The sequence below is a fragment of the Biomphalaria glabrata genome, chromosome 12 (assembly GCF_947242115.1).
Source record: "Biomphalaria glabrata chromosome 12, xgBioGlab47.1, whole genome shotgun sequence".
NCBI lineage: Eukaryota > Metazoa > Mollusca > Gastropoda > Planorbidae > Biomphalaria > Biomphalaria glabrata.
Window position 1 is genome coordinate 7,895,740 of NC_074722.1, and position 20,176 is coordinate 7,915,915.

General features: G+C 32.7%; 1 protein-coding gene across 2 annotated transcripts; it reads right to left on the reverse strand.

Annotated features, from left to right (window-relative positions):
- Positions 1–803: 803 nt before the first annotated feature.
- On the reverse strand, positions 804–20,090 carry LOC106061021 (uncharacterized). Of its 2 annotated transcripts, XM_013219079.2 has the most exons (11): positions 19,603–20,090; positions 15,816–15,836; positions 13,820–13,904; positions 12,048–12,192; positions 11,169–11,358; positions 8,119–8,227; positions 7,128–7,159; positions 6,362–6,461; positions 5,183–5,248; positions 4,867–4,959; positions 804–3,880 (listed from the first exon to the last, which is right to left on the reverse strand). In XM_013219079.2, the coding sequence occupies exons 1-11, from the start codon at positions 19,803–19,805 to the stop codon at positions 3,743–3,745; spliced, it is 1,182 nt and encodes a 393-aa protein (XP_013074533.2). In that variant the 5' UTR covers positions 19,806–20,090; the 3' UTR covers positions 804–3,742. The 2 variants fall into 2 exon arrangements, with proteins under 2 accessions (XP_013074533.2, XP_013074534.2); XM_013219080.2 differs by lacking the exon at positions 15,816–15,836 and having other exon boundaries at positions 19,603–20,087.
- Between the last annotated feature and the right edge of the window lie 86 nt (positions 20,091–20,176).

Here is a 20,176-nt window from a genome sequence, read left to right on the forward strand (position 1 = left end):
ACACAATGAAGATGTGGTAAAAAAAACAACACACTACACAATGGAGATGTGGTAAAAAAAAACACTACACAATGGAGATGTGGTACAAAAAACAACACACTACACAATGGAGATGTGGTAAAAAAAAACATTACACAATGGAGATGTGAAAAAAAAAACACTACACAATGGAGATGTGGTAACAAAAACACTACACAATGGAGATGTACAAAAAACAACACACTACACAATGGAGATGTGGTAAAAAAAAACATTACACAATGGAGATGTGGTAAAAAAAACACTACACAATGGAGATGTGGTAAAAAAAACAACACACTACACAATGGAGATGTGGTAAAAAAAAACACTACACAATGGAGATGTGGTACAAAAAACAACACACTACACAATGGAGATGTGGTAAAAAAAAACATTACACAATGGAGATGTGGTAAAAAAAACACTACACAATGGAGATGTGGTAACAAAAACACTACACAATGGAGATGTGGTTAAAAAAAACACTACACAATGGAGATGTGGTAAAAAAAAAACACTACACAATGGAGATGTGGTAAAAACAAAACACTACACAATGGAGATATGGTAACAAAAACACTACACAATGGAGATATGGTAAAAAAAAAAACACTACACAATGGAGATGTGGTAAAAAAAAACACTACACAATGGAGATATGGTTAAAAAAACACACCACACGATGGAGATATGGTAAAAAAACATACCACACAATGGAGATGTGGTAAAAAAAAATCACACAATAGAGATACGGTAAAAAAACAAAAACACTTCACAATGGAGATATTGTATTATATTGATTTTTTATTAGACAAAAACATTTGTGATGCTGTGCTGTTACATGACCAGAACACAACATCATGTCAACCTGTCTGGTTAATTTGTGGAATGGCTTCAGTTGTACAACATAGTTGTGTATAAAATACTGGGCTTATCACAGGACAGCTCTATTTAAAGTACACCACTATACAAAGGTATTGATTCCCTTTTTTAAAATAACTATAATAATAATAAGTTGGTCCATGCCCTTTTGACATCAAGCTGGCCAAGAAACAGTGAGTTTATTGACATAAGCACAACAGAAATACATAGATCTAAAGTAATACAATTTGAACAATAAACTTTTCATTTTTACCCAGCATGCTTAGAGTTTTGTTTTATGATTCCAATGACCCTAAATAAATGACAAAAAATGGTGCTTCAATTGCTGGTTATCCTGACTTAGGACAACTTGGGTTATTTTAACTTCAGACGGATAATTTTCAGCTATAAGAATGAATATTTAAAATAAAACATACTTGATTCTACAATACTATATCCTTTAAATAAAGTATAACTTTGCTGGCCTAAACAATTTTGACAAAACAAAATTGCTGACTGTGTGATTCTATACTTAAAAAAAAGAGTGGGAGCACTTGCTAGTGAAAAGGAAACTCAAATTTCATACGCACACATACTCATGAACCACTCATGAACCACAGGCCACAGAAACAGATGACCTTTACATCATCTGCCCTAGAGATTGTTAGGTCTGAAAAGGGTACTTTACTTATTCACACTAGTGACACATCTTGGATAATATACATATACACTAAACATATATCAGGCTAAATCTTTGTACCTGTTCTTTATTAACAAGAATATAATATAATAGTATAATGTAATAATAATACTATTCCAACTGAGGACGGAATGAATTAGACAGAACCATGTGCATAGTTTACTGCTGAGCATATGTATCAAGATACAATATCTTCAATGTCTGAGGTAAAATAAAAAAAAAAAGGCCATGATTCTTTGCTTATTGCATAGACTTAATCATAAAAAAAAAATTTTCACAACATAATGAATTATTTCAATAATAATGATCTTCTAATGCTATTGGAACAAGGGAGTGAATTAACTAAAATAAAAAGTTGAAAGATGGCTGTAAATTGCCCTTGCCACATACAAACTAAATTCAGTTTAAAAAATGTTGCCAAAGAGTTAAAATGGGCAGGGAAAAAAGATAACTGATGGGCAAACCAATAGTCATGTCTCAAATCTGTAGGGGGATGAAGATGTAGAACAGCGAATGTAAAACTTATTGTTTCAAAGCTGATGCTGGATGGACAGCCCCAAAATGTTTTTTGTTTAATATTGCCTGAGACCATTCTCAATGAAACATAACCCTTTTTAATGACAGACAATGGATCTAGATCCAGAGTAGGTTGAATTGTTTAAGATTGCTTGAGAAATATTATCAAAGAAATATGGATGGATGGATCTAGATTAAGAGTAGATTGAATTGTTTTTATTTTAAATATTTGGACGCCCCTTCAGATTTGATGATTCTAGTCCAAACCTCCAGCAGGATAGCAGAGGATGGTGAAAAGAGGATTCAAACCCCAGGACATCAAGATGACAGTTCAAAGCACATACAAAAAGAGCCTTAAAGTTCTTTTTTCTTTCAGCCAATTTTTTAAGCTCCTGGACTGTAAGTTCTTTTGAAGGATGTGCCATAGAAAAGTAGAATCCTGTACTTCTTAACCAATGTTGGTTAAACTGGATTGTTGAGGCAATAGGTTCTGTTGGGATGGAATAAATGGGGACATTTTAAAAGGAGAAGATCTTTAACAGTTTCCTAAGAGTTGGGAACACAGTGTCTGAAGTGGGGCAGGTATGTGACAGCCTCATGGAAATAGACTTTATCTGCTTGCCCACACATAGTTTAAACTATCAAGAACAAAAATCCAGAGTAGATGCAAACAGATCTAGTTAGTGTGTACGACATGATATAAAAAAACAAACTATTACAAAACAAAATCCTCAACAGTTCAGAAAATATGATGAAAAGATTAAAATATATATACGAAATAGAATGAACCAATGAAGTTATTGATGATTTTCTGACTCAGTTTCTTGAAATGCAATTGAATTTTTGTCTTTTACTAGCAGCTTATGTCTAGTATTTGTTGTAGCAAAAAACAAATGGTTAAACCAGGATAAACATAACGCAACTGTTTATGTAAAAACCAATAGTTATACTTTTTGTTTCCTGTAACTAAGGACATGGTTTTAAAAACATTTTTGATATTATGTTTTGATAGTAAAATATATAAGTAGTTAGCACCACAGTTAATACACTAACCAGCATATATCTCAGAACTTGTTCTCTTTGATACATTCTTCATAAATTAGCCCAAAGTAAGGAGCCAATAAGATGACGGCTAAGGCTACATATTTATTAATATCAAATAGTTTGAAAATTCAGAACTTGTTTCATGACTGTTTCCACTATTACATTAATGGAATCTTAAATAATTTTTTACATAGAATGTGAGGATAAATGTTGGCTCTTATTTTCTTCTTCTATACTAACCTAGTTCAACTGATTCAATACATTAAGTGTTTCTCTAAAAAAAGAGATGCACACATTTTTTATAAGGAGAAAAAGATAATTTTTAGATCTAAAATTATTTTTCTGATGTCAGAAGTAAAGGAAGTCCTTCATATTTCAAAGCAAAATTTTGATGGATAAAAAATATACAGTTCATATATGATGTTGGACGCACATGGCTAAATTATTATGTGAAGGAAAATGCATTTCTATCTTCAGTCTTCTTGATTATGATAATGCATTTCTATCTTCAGTCTTCTTGATTATTAATTTAATTTTTCTTAAGTAAGCTTAAAAGAATGTTGACAATTGTCCACTAGTAGACTGACTGGGTGCCAACTTTTATGAAAACTGTTTTTTCTCAGCTCTAAGCAAATATACAAATCTGTTTGAGCCAACAGCAATCTTGGGTGTTGTCCCTTGCCTGTCATTGTCAATGCAGTACACTCCTTGGGGTAAATCAACCAGTTGACCTGTAGTCTAAAAGTTAGAAAGAAAGAAAAATTATGTTAGCCAGAGCTCTAATGCTTAATTTGAGTCACAATATCCTTAAAAAAAATTGAACTTGTCCCAAGAAAAGAAACAATTTGTTAAAAAAAAAAAAAAAAGAAAACTAAGCTTTGGAATTTGATTGCTATCTTGTAAATGAAATTGTTATATTTAATTCCAGGTTTCTATTAGTTTCAATCTGTGGGTAGAACAGAAAGGGGCAACTTTCAATAATACTAATTACATACAGGGTAGAATTTGAAATATGAAATACAGTTATTCATTTATTCTAACAATCACTGTTTAAAATATTGTTTTAAATGTGCTGAATGAAAACGTTTGAGAATAATTAGGTTAGATAATTGACTCATATTTGCGAAAAAAAAAATGATATGAGCAGAACAACAATTTTCATGAATATTATCACAGATAATAGGCAGTAAAGACACAGTCCAAGAGGCAAAAGCTTGATTTTTGTTTCAAAATAGTTTTTAGTCATTTATGTGACTGGTCATGTGATATGTGCTTGAGACTGTGATATTGAAAATCCTGAATTTAACTCCTGCAGGAGTTTGGGCTATGGCATAATATTATACATTTCTGAAGTAATGGCTAAAACTCATGGAGGAACAGAACAAACAATGACAGGCTGAAGTGAAATCTATTAATTTGTAGATAGAAAAAACATTCAAAAGTTTTATTTCATCATCATCATCATCATTCCTTTGAGTTCCTCCTGGAACATAGGGCCTCGACATAAACACGCCACTCTCCACGGTCTCTTGCTAGCTTTTTGATGGTGTCCCAGCTCTTCCCGGTCTTCTCTGCTTCTTCAAGTACACTGCGTCGCCATGTTCTTTTTGGTCTTCCTCTGCGTCTTGTTCCCTGGGGGTTCCACTCTATGGCCTGCCTAGCTCTGTTGTTTTATTTACCACAACTTATTAAAGGTTCTGACCATGTAAATATTTGATACTTACATTCAGTGTTCCTCTGTCTATAATTCTGGCCATGTTCTGATTAGTACCTCCACAAATAATGCTGTCTCTTCCAAGCCACTGTGCACAATAGAGCTGAAAGAAGTAGTTATGACTATAGCAGCTGGAACATTCTGCTAACAAGATAATGCTTAAGACTTCACCTAGTATATTAAGTCTTAAAGTTATAAAACAAAATATTAAATCAATAATTTTGTTTGACATGTTGCAGGTCAGATAGCTATTGTAACTTTCTTTTTAAAATGGACTAGTTATTTAATGAAGCTACAGTTATGAAGTTCTAATGAAATCCACTAACCTGACTATGATTTAATGCATCCTGGGGAACATCTTTGATTTTCACAGCTGAAGCAAAATCCCAGATCTACATAGAAAGGTAATTTGTAAAAATGAAAAAATTGTGATGATTACAATATATTTAGATTTAGACTCCTCTTCTTCCTAAACATGGAAGTTCCAAGAAATAAAACTTGACATTTGTTTGTATAGAATCCCATTTTTATTGCTCTGCTAACATTGATTTGAAAAGGAAGAAGTTCTAAGATTAAGTCAGAAACTCCAGTCAAGAACTCAAATAAAAATTACACCATTTATGCTACACTTTCAGTAAATTGTGTGAAACTTTTTAAGATCACCATATAGAAAATCAGAAAAGGGTGCTAATGGTACCAGCTAATGGTACCAGCTAATGATACCAGCTAATGGTACCAGATGGTACCAGTAAGTACCTTCCCCTCTATGCACTCTGAAAGAAAAAGTGTCAAATCAAAATGTAAAAACAAAAAAAATGTTAACTTGTCAAGTGATATGTAGGATATATCAGAGTGGCTTTCTGTAAAAACTAATAACCTAATATACTCAGAAAGATTAATAGATTAGGGCACAGTTCTTATAAGATAAGAATTTTATTGATCCAATCAAATGGAAATTCAGTTTGACTACAATTGACAACCTCAGCGTAACTACTTTACAAAAACAATATGGATGAAAAATTTATTCCATATGCTAGAACAAATTCATAAAAGTGCTCTTTCTTACCGAGTGCTTTTAGAGCATGAAATGTTTGGCCTGAAACAGCCAGGAAATCCATGACTTACTGGAGCTTAAGTCTCTATGTACAACTAAATTAAGACCTGGATACATGTGGGACATAGCTATCATCTTTTTTCAAGGAACTTCTCAAAGCTAAAAATGCATTATGTTTTTGTCTCCTAATTTATTAAGACAGATTCAGGCACAAAAAAGTTTTTTTTTTAAGCAGGGTGCTTTAGGTCACCTTTTTCAAGAGGGGGAAAGGGGAGGTTTTCCATTAAATTGTAAAGAAATATTTTTTGTCTGCTTGTAATAACCTCCTTAAGAACTCATTAGAATTGAGACAAAAAAAAAAAAGCGTTAACCCCAAGCAGCTAAGCTTCTTTAAAAAAAACAATCTGAAGTGATTCAGAACTGAGACTCAATATGAAATGGAACAGTTTACCTGGAGCACATGACTTTTTCTCCATGATCCAGTCAGAATGTGGTTGTGAATTGGGTCAATGTCAAGGGCATCACCACACAAGTGTGGTCCAGTAAATTTCCTGACAATGGAATAGGGTAATATTTTTTATTAATTAGCAAAAAAAATTCAATACATTTCCGCACATTTTTCAAATAACTAAGTATTTGAATCAATGTTCTTGAGGTTCTGCTCCTCAAAACATATTAATTAGTTGTTACTTTAATACACATTTAAAAGGATTATTTATTTGTTATTCTTTAAGTCTCATTAAAAGGGTTGAAAATAAAATATAAATTTAATTGCAAGTGCACCTTTACACTGAATTATTGATTAATTAGAAGTTACAATTAGATATTTTATAAGATAGCAGTAAAGCCAGGCCACACCAACTGACACACTTCAAAGATGTACATCCACATCAACACATATGACCAAGTGATAACACAGATGTCTGGCCCATTCATCATTAAAGGAATTCTGTACAGGTTAACCGAAGGCCACAGAATCGGATGACCTTTACATTATCTGCCCTATAGACCACATGGTCTGAAAGAGGAACTTCACTTTTTACTTTACTCTATTCTTTAGTTACACACAAAAAATTGTCTGTGTTACCATTTAATATGTACATTTCTATCATCAGAGGCTGTTACAGATAAAATAAATTTTTAGACTTTTTAAATGTAAAAGTTAAAATTAAAATGATAACTAAAATTTGCATAAAAAATAACCTTTAAATACTCACTTGACTGAATGAGTTTTTCTGTCATCCCAATACTGTGATATAAAAATTAGAATGAAGTTTTAGTTTGTTTTTCTGTCAAAAGTAAACATTCTAATAACTTTAATTGTATCAGAAAAAATAACACACTTCAAAATCCGTTAACCTATTTCTGTGGCAAAACATGAAGGATGTTTTCATTCTGAAAACTACATTTACTTCCGTCAACTTACTCTAGGTATCAATTGAAGTGCTCTGTGAACTCAGGGTCCTCCAAAATTAAAAATCCTAGCCTTCAGAATAGTAACTCAATGTTTGCAGAGATATTGATATGAAGAAACATCAGTCAAGTGTCTAACCCACCTTGGGCCACCACATACTATGCTAGACAGACTAGTTATGCTAGACCAGCATGCCCAAAATACGGCCTGCCAAAAAATTGGCACAAAGAGTAGAAAATGCCCCCTTTTCTCCCCCCAAAAAATGTTGAAAAATGTTATGTTAGGGGCCTCTGGTGGTTAGGACAATGACCTTTAACATTTATGTGTTTATGAAATGGGTTTGTTGAAGAAACTACAAGTGGAATTTGGAATGGATCTTATTTTTTTTAACATGACAATAAGCGAACATATTTGATTTGTAAAGAAGAGAGTGTGTTGTTTTTTTCTAAAACAATATATAAATGGCATTATAAAACAAATATTATGGCTAGATAGCTATAATTTTGCTCACATTTACATAGAGAAATGAAGCCATTTTCTGGCATGTACAAAAGTTATCTTTCAGATATGCCAATAATGAATGTAAATACAGTAAGTACTAAGTACTAGATCCATGGGTTTCTATTAAAATTGTTTTATATCAATTTCTTTTCATTTTTGTACCTTTTCTGTTATGTGGCCCGCAAAATGAGTGTCTGAAATTAAATTGGCCTGCAGGTTGAATTAGGTTGGCCATCACTGTGCTAGATTTCTTTCCCTTCTCTTAAAAGAAATGTCTGCCAAGTAAAACTAACCTGTACAGTGTCATCCCAGCCTCCAGAAATAAATATATGTGGATGGTTTGGATTATACTGGAGGGCAAACACTCTGAACCTGTGGCCATCCATGATGTCATAACCATCGCTGAAAAAAAGATGACAATGGTTGTTTGGTTTTGTTTATGTAATAAATGAGAACATTAGTTTCTGAAGTTTTTTACCTCTACACCACAATACTCAAAACTTTTAACCTCTACACCACAATACTCAAAACTTTTAACCTCTACACCAAAACATTCAAAACTTTTAACCTCTACACCACAGCATCTAAGACTTTTAACCTCTACACCACAACACTCAAAACATTTAACCTCTACACTACAACACTCAAAACTTTTAATTAGCCTCTACGCCCCAACTTTCAAAACTTTTAAATTCTACACCACAAAACTCAAAACTTTTAACCTCTACACCACAACACTCAAATCTTTTAAATTCTACACCACAACACTCAAAACTTTTAACCTCTACACCATAACACTCAAATCTTTTAAATTTTATACCAAGAAACTTAAAATTTTTAACCTCTACATCACAACACTCAAAATTTCATAAAAACTGAAACAGATCAACATAAAAAAAATGTGAAGTTTCTACTGAAAAAAGGTAATTAGTGAGCAAGCCAGAAAAAATGAAGCATTAAAATCTGAGTAACAATTAATAATTGTAATTTTATGTGTGCAATTTAATAATGTATATATTTTGAAGAGCCTTGTGTAAATTCTGGGATAAAACCATGTCTGCCTGGTGGTGCGGTATGTGTACTGGTCTGTTGTTCAGTCATCTTAATGATCTCAGGTTCATACCCTGCCTGCTACCATCCCCATTGTCCTGTGGGAGCTTTGGACTAGGAAATGGAATTATCTTCAACTCTTAAGCAACCTCCAAAACATGTAAAACATTTTACAAAACATTTTACAAGAATAAAAGTGAATTTTGTTTTAACTCTAATGTAAGCCAATAACACAACTGCTTAGCAAGAAAGTGAAATCAATGTTCAGCCAGGATCATGTGATTAGTATTTTAATTTGGACATCTATCAAGTTTTTCAATTTTAAATATCAAAAGTAAGATAAAAGGCAACAAGAAGACAGAGTTGTTATGACACTACTTTGCACACCACTAAAACCAATACACATAAAGTGCACCATACAAAACAGAAAAAGGATGCAATGTTTACATTTCAAAACAAGTAATTAAAAAATTTAATCATTTGTACTTTATGCAGTGGCTGAGTGGTAAAGCGCTTGACTTCTGCAATGGGGGTACCGGGTTTGAATCCTAGCAAAGACTGGGATTTTTACATTTGGGATCTTCTGGACACCTCTGAGTCCACCCAGCTCTAATGGGTACCTGACATTAGTTGGGAAAAAGTATAGGCAGTTGGTCATTGTGCAGGCCACATGACAGCCTCATTAACCATGGGCCATAGAAACAGATGACCTTTTACATCATCTGCCCCATAGGTCACTAGGTCTGAAAAGGGGGGATTTACTTGACTACTTTATATTCAGATAATAGAGTCAATTAAAGATGCATATTTTCATTGTCACTGTAAAACAACAAGAGTAAGAAATGGCTGGTAAAGGGATCGAACACAAGATATTTATGTTATTCACATGACACTCTATCAACTAACCAGCCAGACTACTATGTGCACAACGTTTTTAATTGAGTTTTTGACATGCGTCTTTACCAGCTTCCACCTTTTGACCATGATGAAAATGTAAGCTACTTCTGTCTTTAGTTTTGAAAATATGTAAACAGTATTTACTTCTTCCTGTAGTCTTCATCACAGATTAGAAATAGTAAAAAAAAAAATATTTCACTGCAATGCTTTCCACAGCATTTTTACCTGTAACTTAAATCTGGGACAATGTCCTAAACAAATACAACCATGCAGAAGAAAACTATATAAAAGGATGAGTCAGTCAGTAAGTCAATCAGTAAGTCAATCAGGTTAGAAGCTGACCTAGCTTTTACTGTCTTTACAACAGCCATCATGCACACACACAAAAATGAAAACTGTTTTTAATCAGTTGTTGACTCTGGCACTTCTAGGAAGAGACTTACTTGACCTGACGAGTCTTACCACTACTACTGACACGTCACCACAGCCGAAACACACACACACACAAAAAAAGAAAAGATGAAATTTGCTTTTAAGTTAAAAAGTTCTTTTGTACCATCCAGATAGAAAACTAATTCCAGTTGATAAGAAAACATTGGATAGGTTCTAAGAGAATAAGATAACTAAGTTATAGAACAAAAATATTGGGTTACATTTTGATAAGTGATATATATGCCAAATATAATTAGGTTACACTTTAATAAGGTGATAAATTATATACAAATAATATAATTGGGTTACATTTTGACAAGGTGATTGGTTATATACAATGACTATAATTGGGTTGGCTATATTTTGACTAAGTGATACTTTACAAAAGTTATAATGAATTACTAATTCTAATATCAATTTCTTTAATCATATTTTGTAAGAGTATAGCACTGTGTGTTGCAAAGTGCCTCAGGGTTGACTCCTGAAGCCGTTCCCATGTTTAAATATAGCTGCAAGGCAGCAGAGGTTTAAATTCAAAGTTTTCCTTCTCCTAGAAGGGTAGACAGTCAAGGCTAATGAGCCTCAACTGCCCAAAGCTTACTGGTTTAGGCAATGTCCCTTCTGTTAATGAAAACAGTTCCACCTGACCCAATATCTTAGCCACATGTAAAGGCCAGGAGTTGGACTGGTTGTCGGAGGCTGAGACACATACTACTGGAAACATTTTATAGGTAGTGGACTGCTTATACATATTACCACTTCCAGCAGTAACAACTTTCTATTGAATACTTCATAACTTCAAGTGGGATGGTAATTTTAAGTCTGCTAATGAACATAACTTTTTTTTTAATAAGAGTTCAGCCTTTATACCTCCATAGTTTTGAGATTAGAAGCGTTGTTTTAATGTAACTTTGAAATGATTCGTGCTGACAAAAATCAATACTTTTTTGTTGTTTTTTTTTACCTAGGCTCCATTGTTGCGACTTTCTTTCTGGTCTCCAGGTCGTACATGTTAATCTGCGGCTCAGCTCCAGCTGTTAGAATGTGAGTGCCTTCAGGGTTGACAGTCAGCGCTAGAATTTGTCTGACTTCATTGATTGTGGACAAACACATTCCTGAAGTGTAGTGCCAGAACTTGATGTGCCCTGATGCATCTGGAACAACAAGTTTACCTTCACAATTGCACTAAATGGACTGAGAAAAGCATTGTGGAGCAAAAAAATATTCTAAGACAAAAAACAAGTTAAAAATGGGCATTTTATCACCAAACACATTTTCAGGAAATTTCAAAATATATTAGACTTATCTCGGAGTAGGTTTGGAGCTTACCCTGCTCCGGTTTTGGCGTTCTTTTCTTACATAACCCATCTCTCACTTTTTTTGCCAAAATGTACACTATAGGTTACAATTTATGGTTAAAAGATCAATTTTAGTTTAGTTGTGTAGCACAGAGAATAAAACTATCCAATGCATAATTTTATTGTTTGTTTGTTTTACATGTTTTGGCTGTTCCTCCAAAATTGAGAATTATTACATCCTAGCGCAAAGCTCATGCTGGCATGGTGGTGGGGATGGTTTGAACCTGAAACCATTTAGCTCAGAGTGCATACCATACAACCAGACAGCCGTATATTTTATTTTTGATGTTTTGAATATTTGGCACCTCTGCGCAATTGAGGTCATGTCGTGCTCCTAATCTCTCAAGGATTAGTTACCCCATCGATTGAATATAGGTCAAGTGCTAAGAGTTACACAGAGTATAACTGTGGTATATAAAAAGACAATTCAAGTAGTACATATTTTAATAATCCAATAAAAATCTATTGTTAGAAAAGCTGTTTACATGTTGCTATGATGATGTGCGTGTATTCTGATTTTCCTCCTTCTGCAAAAGGCTGGAAACGAATCTGTGTGACAGGAAGCCGACATTTATTGGTGTCCTCATCAGATAATGTGTACAGCTGTTGGCCGCTCAGTGCATTGAAGATCTGAGATGTAAAAGTGGATCATTTATAAATAAAATAAATAGGTTTGATAAATCTGATAATGTTTTTTTAAAAAGAAAACCAAGAATGAATATCACTGCAAGCATTGCTAAGTTAGCTGCTAAATGTAAATGATAAACAAGAGAGGGTTTCATCAAAAATGTGCGTCTTGATCTGTATTCCGTTTAAATTAAAATGAAATTTGGCACAATACTTCTGAAAGATGTATATTTATGTGTAAACCTTACAATGACAGGAGATGGTGTATCAAGTAGTGAATATATGACCCAACATAAATAAGATATGCGGAGTACTCAAGCCACAGACCTCTGAACAAGACCCATCACCTGGCCACTTACCAATCTAACATTTGGCTTGTCCAGCTTTGACCCAACCAAAACAACCTTTCAAGTCTGTCAGTATTGTTATCTGGGCCTGCATTGTTACCCAGGCTTGTGTGGTTATGTGCCCCCAACATTCCTCCCTGCTCACAGCAAGGCATTGGGGTCAGTTCAGAGGTCTATGTGTCAGCCAATTTTCTTCTCATATTTATTCATTGTTTGTGTCAGAACAAAACTTCATTTTATGTTTCACCAGATGTTAGATATGCCAATAGAGAACAAGTTGGATTGATATTGATAACAGCTCTATCAGAAGAAAACCTCCAACTTTATCAGTATCATACCAGACAACAAGCAGTCTGCTACATCTACTCCATAACACCTCTGAAGTAGAAGAGAGAGGGTTAATTAATAATATAAAACTTATAACACAAACACTCTTTAAAATGAACTCTTTAAGTCCAGCTGTGAAATGGCAGAGTAATATCTTTAATACTATAAAAGTCATACCACAAAAGCTATTTCAAATGAACTCTTTTAATCTGATAATTAGATATTCCTTAATGTACCTTAACAAGCCAAATTTATAACAAAGAGATGTTGGAGAACCAATTGGAACTATTTTATCATTCTCACAAGCTACACTTATCTTATAAACTACAGATGGCTGGCTGTCTGCTTGCGTTTGATTATCACCTTGATGGACCTAGGTGTCAAACCTGCCCCTTACCATCATGCTAAGATGTTCTTCAAAGAAGATTTTGACCTATCACATGACAATGATGGACTAAAAGGAATAAAATGTCTTTTTTATATTGATATATGCCTGTCAAATGACTAAATTTAAAAAACATGTGAACAGCAGGCTCAAACAGTTGAAATCTTATACAGCCAGGGTCGGCCCTAACTATTGTGGGGCCTTGTGTGAAACAGATTGCATGGGGCCTGGTCTGGGCAGGGATAAGGATAATAAGTGAATATTAGGATTTTGTATTAGACAATAAGTTTGTCTTTGCATTACACTTTTATTATTTTATTAATTAAACATTTTTCTTATAGCGCATAGGAATGGCATTTTCCATATTGAATAAAACCAGGAGCTCCTGGAAAAACATGAGAAACTTGTTATAAGTTATAATGGTTTAATTTAATAATTTATACCTAGAATAAATGCGGGGCCTATGACATTGTGGGGACCAATGGAGCTGCATAGGTTGCAGTGGCCTTGAGCTGGCTTTATATACAGTTTATTTTAATGTGATTTCCAATCCTCTATTAAAAGTGTTTACCTTAATAGTGCCATCACACAACCCCACTGCCAAATGACTGCCATCATGATTGAATCGACAACACATGACATCAGAGTTGAACTCTCTGTTGATGGTGAAATAAATTTATTTCTTTTTAAACCCATTAAACCTATATGTCAGGTAATTTGAGAGACAACAGTTCTCTCCTAAACAAATTGTGACAATATATATATAATGTTTAAACAACTCTGTTGAGAAAATCATTATATAAGAAATCATCTGCAAAAAAGTGAATTAAAAATATAATCAAGATAAAATAGAACATTAAAAACTAGAAAGATTTCTTCACAGTTTTGTTACAATTTAATTATAATCTGTATTAAATGCTTACATGCTTACATTTAAATTTCAAATGAAGTTGAAACAAAAAAGTAATTTAATAGTAAAGGAAAAAAGTGTTGTTTTTTTTTCAAGAAAGCAGCACAAAACAACTTTAACTCAAAAAGAAACAAAGATTTACTATATAAGAAATGGGGAAAACATCAGTAGGCCCTATTTCATTTGATGGAATATTTCAAGAATAAATGAACAGAAAAAATGAGGAAACAGCTAGTCCCTATAAAGATTTAAACTTCCAACTGAAACAAAACTTACATAAAAATATAAGGGAAGAAGGAGTGGTTAACTTCAAACAAAATTTCTCACCAAGAAAATAAAGAAAAAAAAGTTACAAAATGCTTGTTTGCTTAACTGAAAAGTAAAACATCTATCACAAAAGGCTGCCACAAACTGAAGCCATTATTTTTTTTAATAAAATATACAAGTCCTTAAGAAATGTTTATTAAAATGTATTTATATTGTACCTCACTTGACATACAGTATACCCTGTGCTGTGACTTCCACTTACTTAGGGCTTCAACAATTAAATTTAAAACTTTCTGTTGTTTCACCCAGAGATATGCCTCTCTTAGCTGTGCAAATATTGCATTCCCATTCCATCAAGTACATTAATGTGGGAAGCATGGTCGAGAGGCTATGTTTGCTTGAACTTGGTTTGGCTTGGCTACCCATGAAGGGGGCTTGAGGTTCGACACCCAACTTGAGCAGAGTTGTATTTACTGAGTGCCTAAAGGCAGAACAGAAAACCTTCTCCCAGATACCCTCCCCCCACTGGACCATAGCACTCTGAGCATGCCATAAGCAAGAAAGTTGCACTATTTAAAAGGGATAACTATTATGTCAAATTCAATTTTCACAAAAGAGTTTGCTAATTTACCTTACTTTTTTCAGACCTTTACAATTATTTTTTATTATTTTGAAGATAGTAAAATATAAAAGGCACAGCCTCAGAATAAAAAAGACATCCAATGTCACTTTGTATCTTGGCATAAGTTAAAGATCAACTAACGAGGTTTTGGAGTCAATGACAGAAACCGTTTTAATACTTGTTTTCTGTAAAATAATGCTTTAAAAAACATGCATCCAAAATATTTTCTATAACTTTTAAGCCATTAATGAGATATTAGAATTTTAATGTGGGTTTTAGGGACACTAAAAAAGTCTCTGGTAGCAATTCGAGATTTGTTATCTACCTGCTTCACTGGTCCGTGACGTAGTTGTGTGGAAACTAGGTCAACATTACATACATCAAAGTACTTTTGTGAACATGAAATTTACCAAGTATAAAATATAAGCAGGTGTAATCAACAAATGAAAAATGGAAAACATAAATAAAGTTATAAATATAACAAAAAGGATTTATTGTAATTGAAATTTCACATATCCATCGATGTTAAAGGAACAAAATAATAAGACAAAAAATAACTAGGAACAGAACATTTGGTCAAATAAATACTTAGAAAAGCCTATTTAGACTAATAAATACTAGGGATGTAATATTAAAATAAATTAAAAAAAAAAAAAAGAAAAACATTAGCTACATACTAATTGTAAACAGAATAGTTTTGAACAACATTAGCAAACAAAAACATCAAACTGAAAATATACAAAATTTCAAAATGTAGCTGAAATTCACCTTTCCATTGATTTGCTGTTTCTGGAAACGAAAATTTTAGCAGATTTTTAAATTAAAATTTAAAAAATGATAAAATTTCATATGAAATATGATTATAGTTTTGCCTGCTAGTGGTTATTTTCCACTTTGATTTGGTTTACTTCTTTTTCCATTTACAATACATAGATTTGTCTTTGCTGTTTACTAATTTTGCTCTGCCTGAGCTGAAACAAAGACAGAATATGGATTCAAATTAAAACCTGTGTATTTTTGTCACAAAACATTCAAATCAGTTTACTGGGTGGAGATACATGCTTCACTTTGATTTCAATACTTTTAAATCATTCAATTCTGCTTGCGAATTTTCATTTTTCTAAAAATTGTTTTCATTGTTCCATATCTTCTTCTTATCTTAAATAATACAGACCTTGCTTCAAAAAAGAAGATGATTATGTCCTACGCGTCATGCATTTAGTCAAGCATATTAACCAATGACCTAAATTCTGCCAAGTCACTGGTTTTCTTGGCTAGCTCAGGCAACCAATTCAATGCTCTAAAAGCGCTAGGGAAGAAAACACATTTGTACAAATTTGTCCTAGCATATAGAACGAGGAATGTGCCTTTATCTTTGTGTCTTTCTGTGTATTTTATTAAGTTTTGTTTTTGAAGATTATGGTTCAGTTTTACTAACACATTACATTTGAAGCTTACAGCAGAAATTTGCATTTAATTTAATGATTCAATTGCTAAGGGAAAAAAATAGTTATATTCCTGTTTGTTTTTGTCGTGTCTTATATCTTCTCTGTAATGGTAAAATTAAAAATTGTTACCCAGTGATCCAAAGGGTATTTTTTATGTTTAAAATATTTATAGTTTTAATATTTCTAGAAAAGGCATTCAATGGAGTTTTGTTTTTAGCCAATTATTTTGTTAGCAGCATTCATAATTTGTTATTAAGTTAATTTTTATTTTCAATGTTCAGATTTTTTAACCAGGCAGAGAAGTTGAAACTAATGTACTACATACGTGAGCTTTGTAAAGCATTAACAAGACTTTTAAGCTTACACTAAAAGCATTTTCCTTAATATTTTGGGTATTATTGCACACAGGGATGATCTAGATCTGACATACTACTGGGGGAATAAAGGCAATGGGTTATTATAATGGCCAGAACGCACACCCTTACTGTCAGTTCTAGACAAAGATTAGGTGAATACCACTTGGTATAAGGTTTCCTCATCCACAAATCTTAACTTATATTTCTAATAATGACATGCGCTCATGTTAAGAAATTTAGTCCCTTGATAATTAGTCTTGAAGATAAAATGATCTTACACAGACAAACACAGTTTGATACATTTCAATTTTTATTACTTATAATTTTATTAGGATTTGTGCAAATAAGAATATATATGTGACTGATCTATCTATAGTTAGTCAAGTTCTCTTTGTCATATATGGCAGGAATCTATCTACAGTTAGTCAAGTTTTCTTGTGTGATTTATGACAGATCTATTTGACATGTGACAGATCTATCTAGTCAAGTTCTCTTGCAATGTTTGAAAGTTTTCAGAAATCTCCAAGTGATTTTAACGTCTTAGCCCAAATCTCTTCCAGGATAGCAGGAGATGTCAGTGAGCAGGGCAACTTACTAGAACTAAATGTAACAAAAACTAAAGAACTTATAATAGATTTTAGAAAGAAAAAACAAACTATACGTGAACTGCTAATAAACACTACATCTATAGAACAAGTAAAGGCATATAAATATCTAGGCGTTATCATCAACAACAAGCTTTCATGGGAAGACCACCTTGGAACTCTGACAAAGAAAACAGCCCAGCGACTCTTTTTTCTATACAAACTCAACAGTTTTAAATTAAACAAGAAGATCCTTGAGACATTTTACGGCGCAACTGTACAAAATCTGCTAACATACAGAATAAGATGTTGGCAAGGCAATGCCTCATCTAAACTGTTGCAACGTCTAGAAAACATCATTAAAAAAAGCATCAAAAATTACACTCACAACATTACCACATTTAAAGGAACTTTTTGAACAAACGTGCCTAAGAAAAATCGAAAAAATCTTGGAAGACAATGGCCACCCGCTCCATCAGAACTACACCAGGTCGTCGCGAAGTGGGCGACTGCTGTCAATCAAAACAAGAACGGAGCGGTACAAAATCTCGTTCGTACCTCACTCGGTCAGACTCTATCACCGCCACTCATTGATCAGGGAACATGAAATGCACCAAGATACCTGTGTGTAGTCGCTGAATGAACTCTTCATGTTGTCTTAATAATTAATGTGTATGTTTCTGTTGTGTTGTTTTTATATGAGAAACGAGTCCTTGTAATCACAACAAATTTCCGTAAGGATCAATAAAGCAGTCTTAGTCTTAGTCTTGATCCAATGTGATTGGACAGTGTGGCGTGCATACCACATCACCAGTTAAGTGCTCATAAATTATTCTGTGCATTTAGTCAAACTCTTTTCAGCATTAATAATTTCACAGATGGCCCTTTTGGGTTTCAACAAATTTCCTTGTGGATAATAAAGATTATCATATTACCATCATTATTATAATGTTGGCTTGTAAGACGTGAATTTTGATTAATATATTTCTTGAATATATTCGAGCAGATCTATAATTGTTAATTGATTGAAGTCATTTTAAACAATGACAACAAAAAGCTAGAAAATTTAAAGACAAAACACTTCTACAGCAACTTCTGGATGTATTATGGAAATGTATAAAGTTTAGTGAATTTACATCAAACTATATGAATATTTCTTTTCAAATTATTGTTCTATGATTTAAAAAATAAAAAATTTAGTTCATGATTTTTAGCATGTGCTCTTTGAGGTTATCAAATACAATGAAAGGTTAAAACTTTGTTTGTTATATGGCCAGGTCCATGCTGTATTATACACCTGCTCTATCTATGGAATTAAAAAATAAATAAATAAATAAAGAGAAATGGAATTTAAAAAAAAAAGAGAAATGGTGCACCATGTAAATCTTCATACTATCTACATGACTTTTATACCAAGGGAGATAAATTATGAATAAAGAAGCATACTAGGAGGACTATTAAAGTCAGCATTCTTATTGTTTAAAATTGATGTGCAAGCAATTTAAAAGGCTATAAGGATATTTCAACTTTATATAGAATTCATTGATAGAATGTTACCTTGCTACTGGCAAGCAGAAAGAAAGGACAGAGAAGGTGAAAGCTTTGAACATAAAGAAAGGTTGTTTTTAGCAATATTAGCTGTTTAAAAGTCTGTATGTATAGGTGGTTGCATATAGTATCCTGAGGACAACCAAAGATATATGTGCATTTGATGATGCTCCTTTACAATTTTAAAGTATGAGGGTCTCAAAGTAACTAAAAGTGACATAGTCATAGTGCATGAGATGTTCTTCGTCAAATGCATGTTTTAAAAAAAAGAACTTAAGCTGTCAAGTCTATATGGCAATATGCTCTATATGCTAATTAAGTTTCTTCAATGTTAAAATAAAAAAAATCAATAAGTACTAATCTTAAACTAAGTAGCACTTCTAGATTTAGAATGGATCACTGGTAGTATAAACTATACTTAGTCTAAACTTAATGATTAATGAGTTAATTACTGTTAATGATTAAAGGATTTTTTTTATTTTGTTTATTTTTTAACTGATTAATGAAAGAAAATAACCCCATTATTACCATTATAAAAAAATTAAATTAAAAACATTTTAAAGCTCTTCAAAAACAAGCAGTTAGATCTCATCTATCATTAATCAGATAATTAACTCACATTGTTTCTAAAAGGCGTAAATTGCCCTCTAAGTATGGGCCTGTTCTGCCCCGTTTGTAATACGAGCCTTGACTACTAAATCCAGTGAATGTACTACTTCTCCTACTAATTGAGCTGAATTCACTGGCAATATCACCCTGACTGTCATCTTTAAGATGCAGATGTAAGTAATCAGGAATAACGTCTGCCGAGTCTCCGCTCATTGTTGCAGAACAAGTGTAAATCTATTATTCGAATTTTCCATGAATGGTAGACATGTTACCGTTTCCTTGCCGTCATGTAAACTAACTGAAATCGAGGCTGCTTAACATTGATTAACTTTTTAAAAAAAGATCTAACAAAAATGAGTTCCTAAATAATTTAAAATTATTAATTGATAGTCTATGCACATTAAGAACAAGATCTATCTAGACATACGCACTCAATAATCATAACTAAATTATCAAGTATGATATTATTGAATAAAAGAAATCAATACTTAAAGACAGGGAAATCTTATAGATCTAGATTCTATAAGTAAAAATATAAAAAAATCTGATCTATAAAACTTTTAATTCACACTCCCAAAGATCAC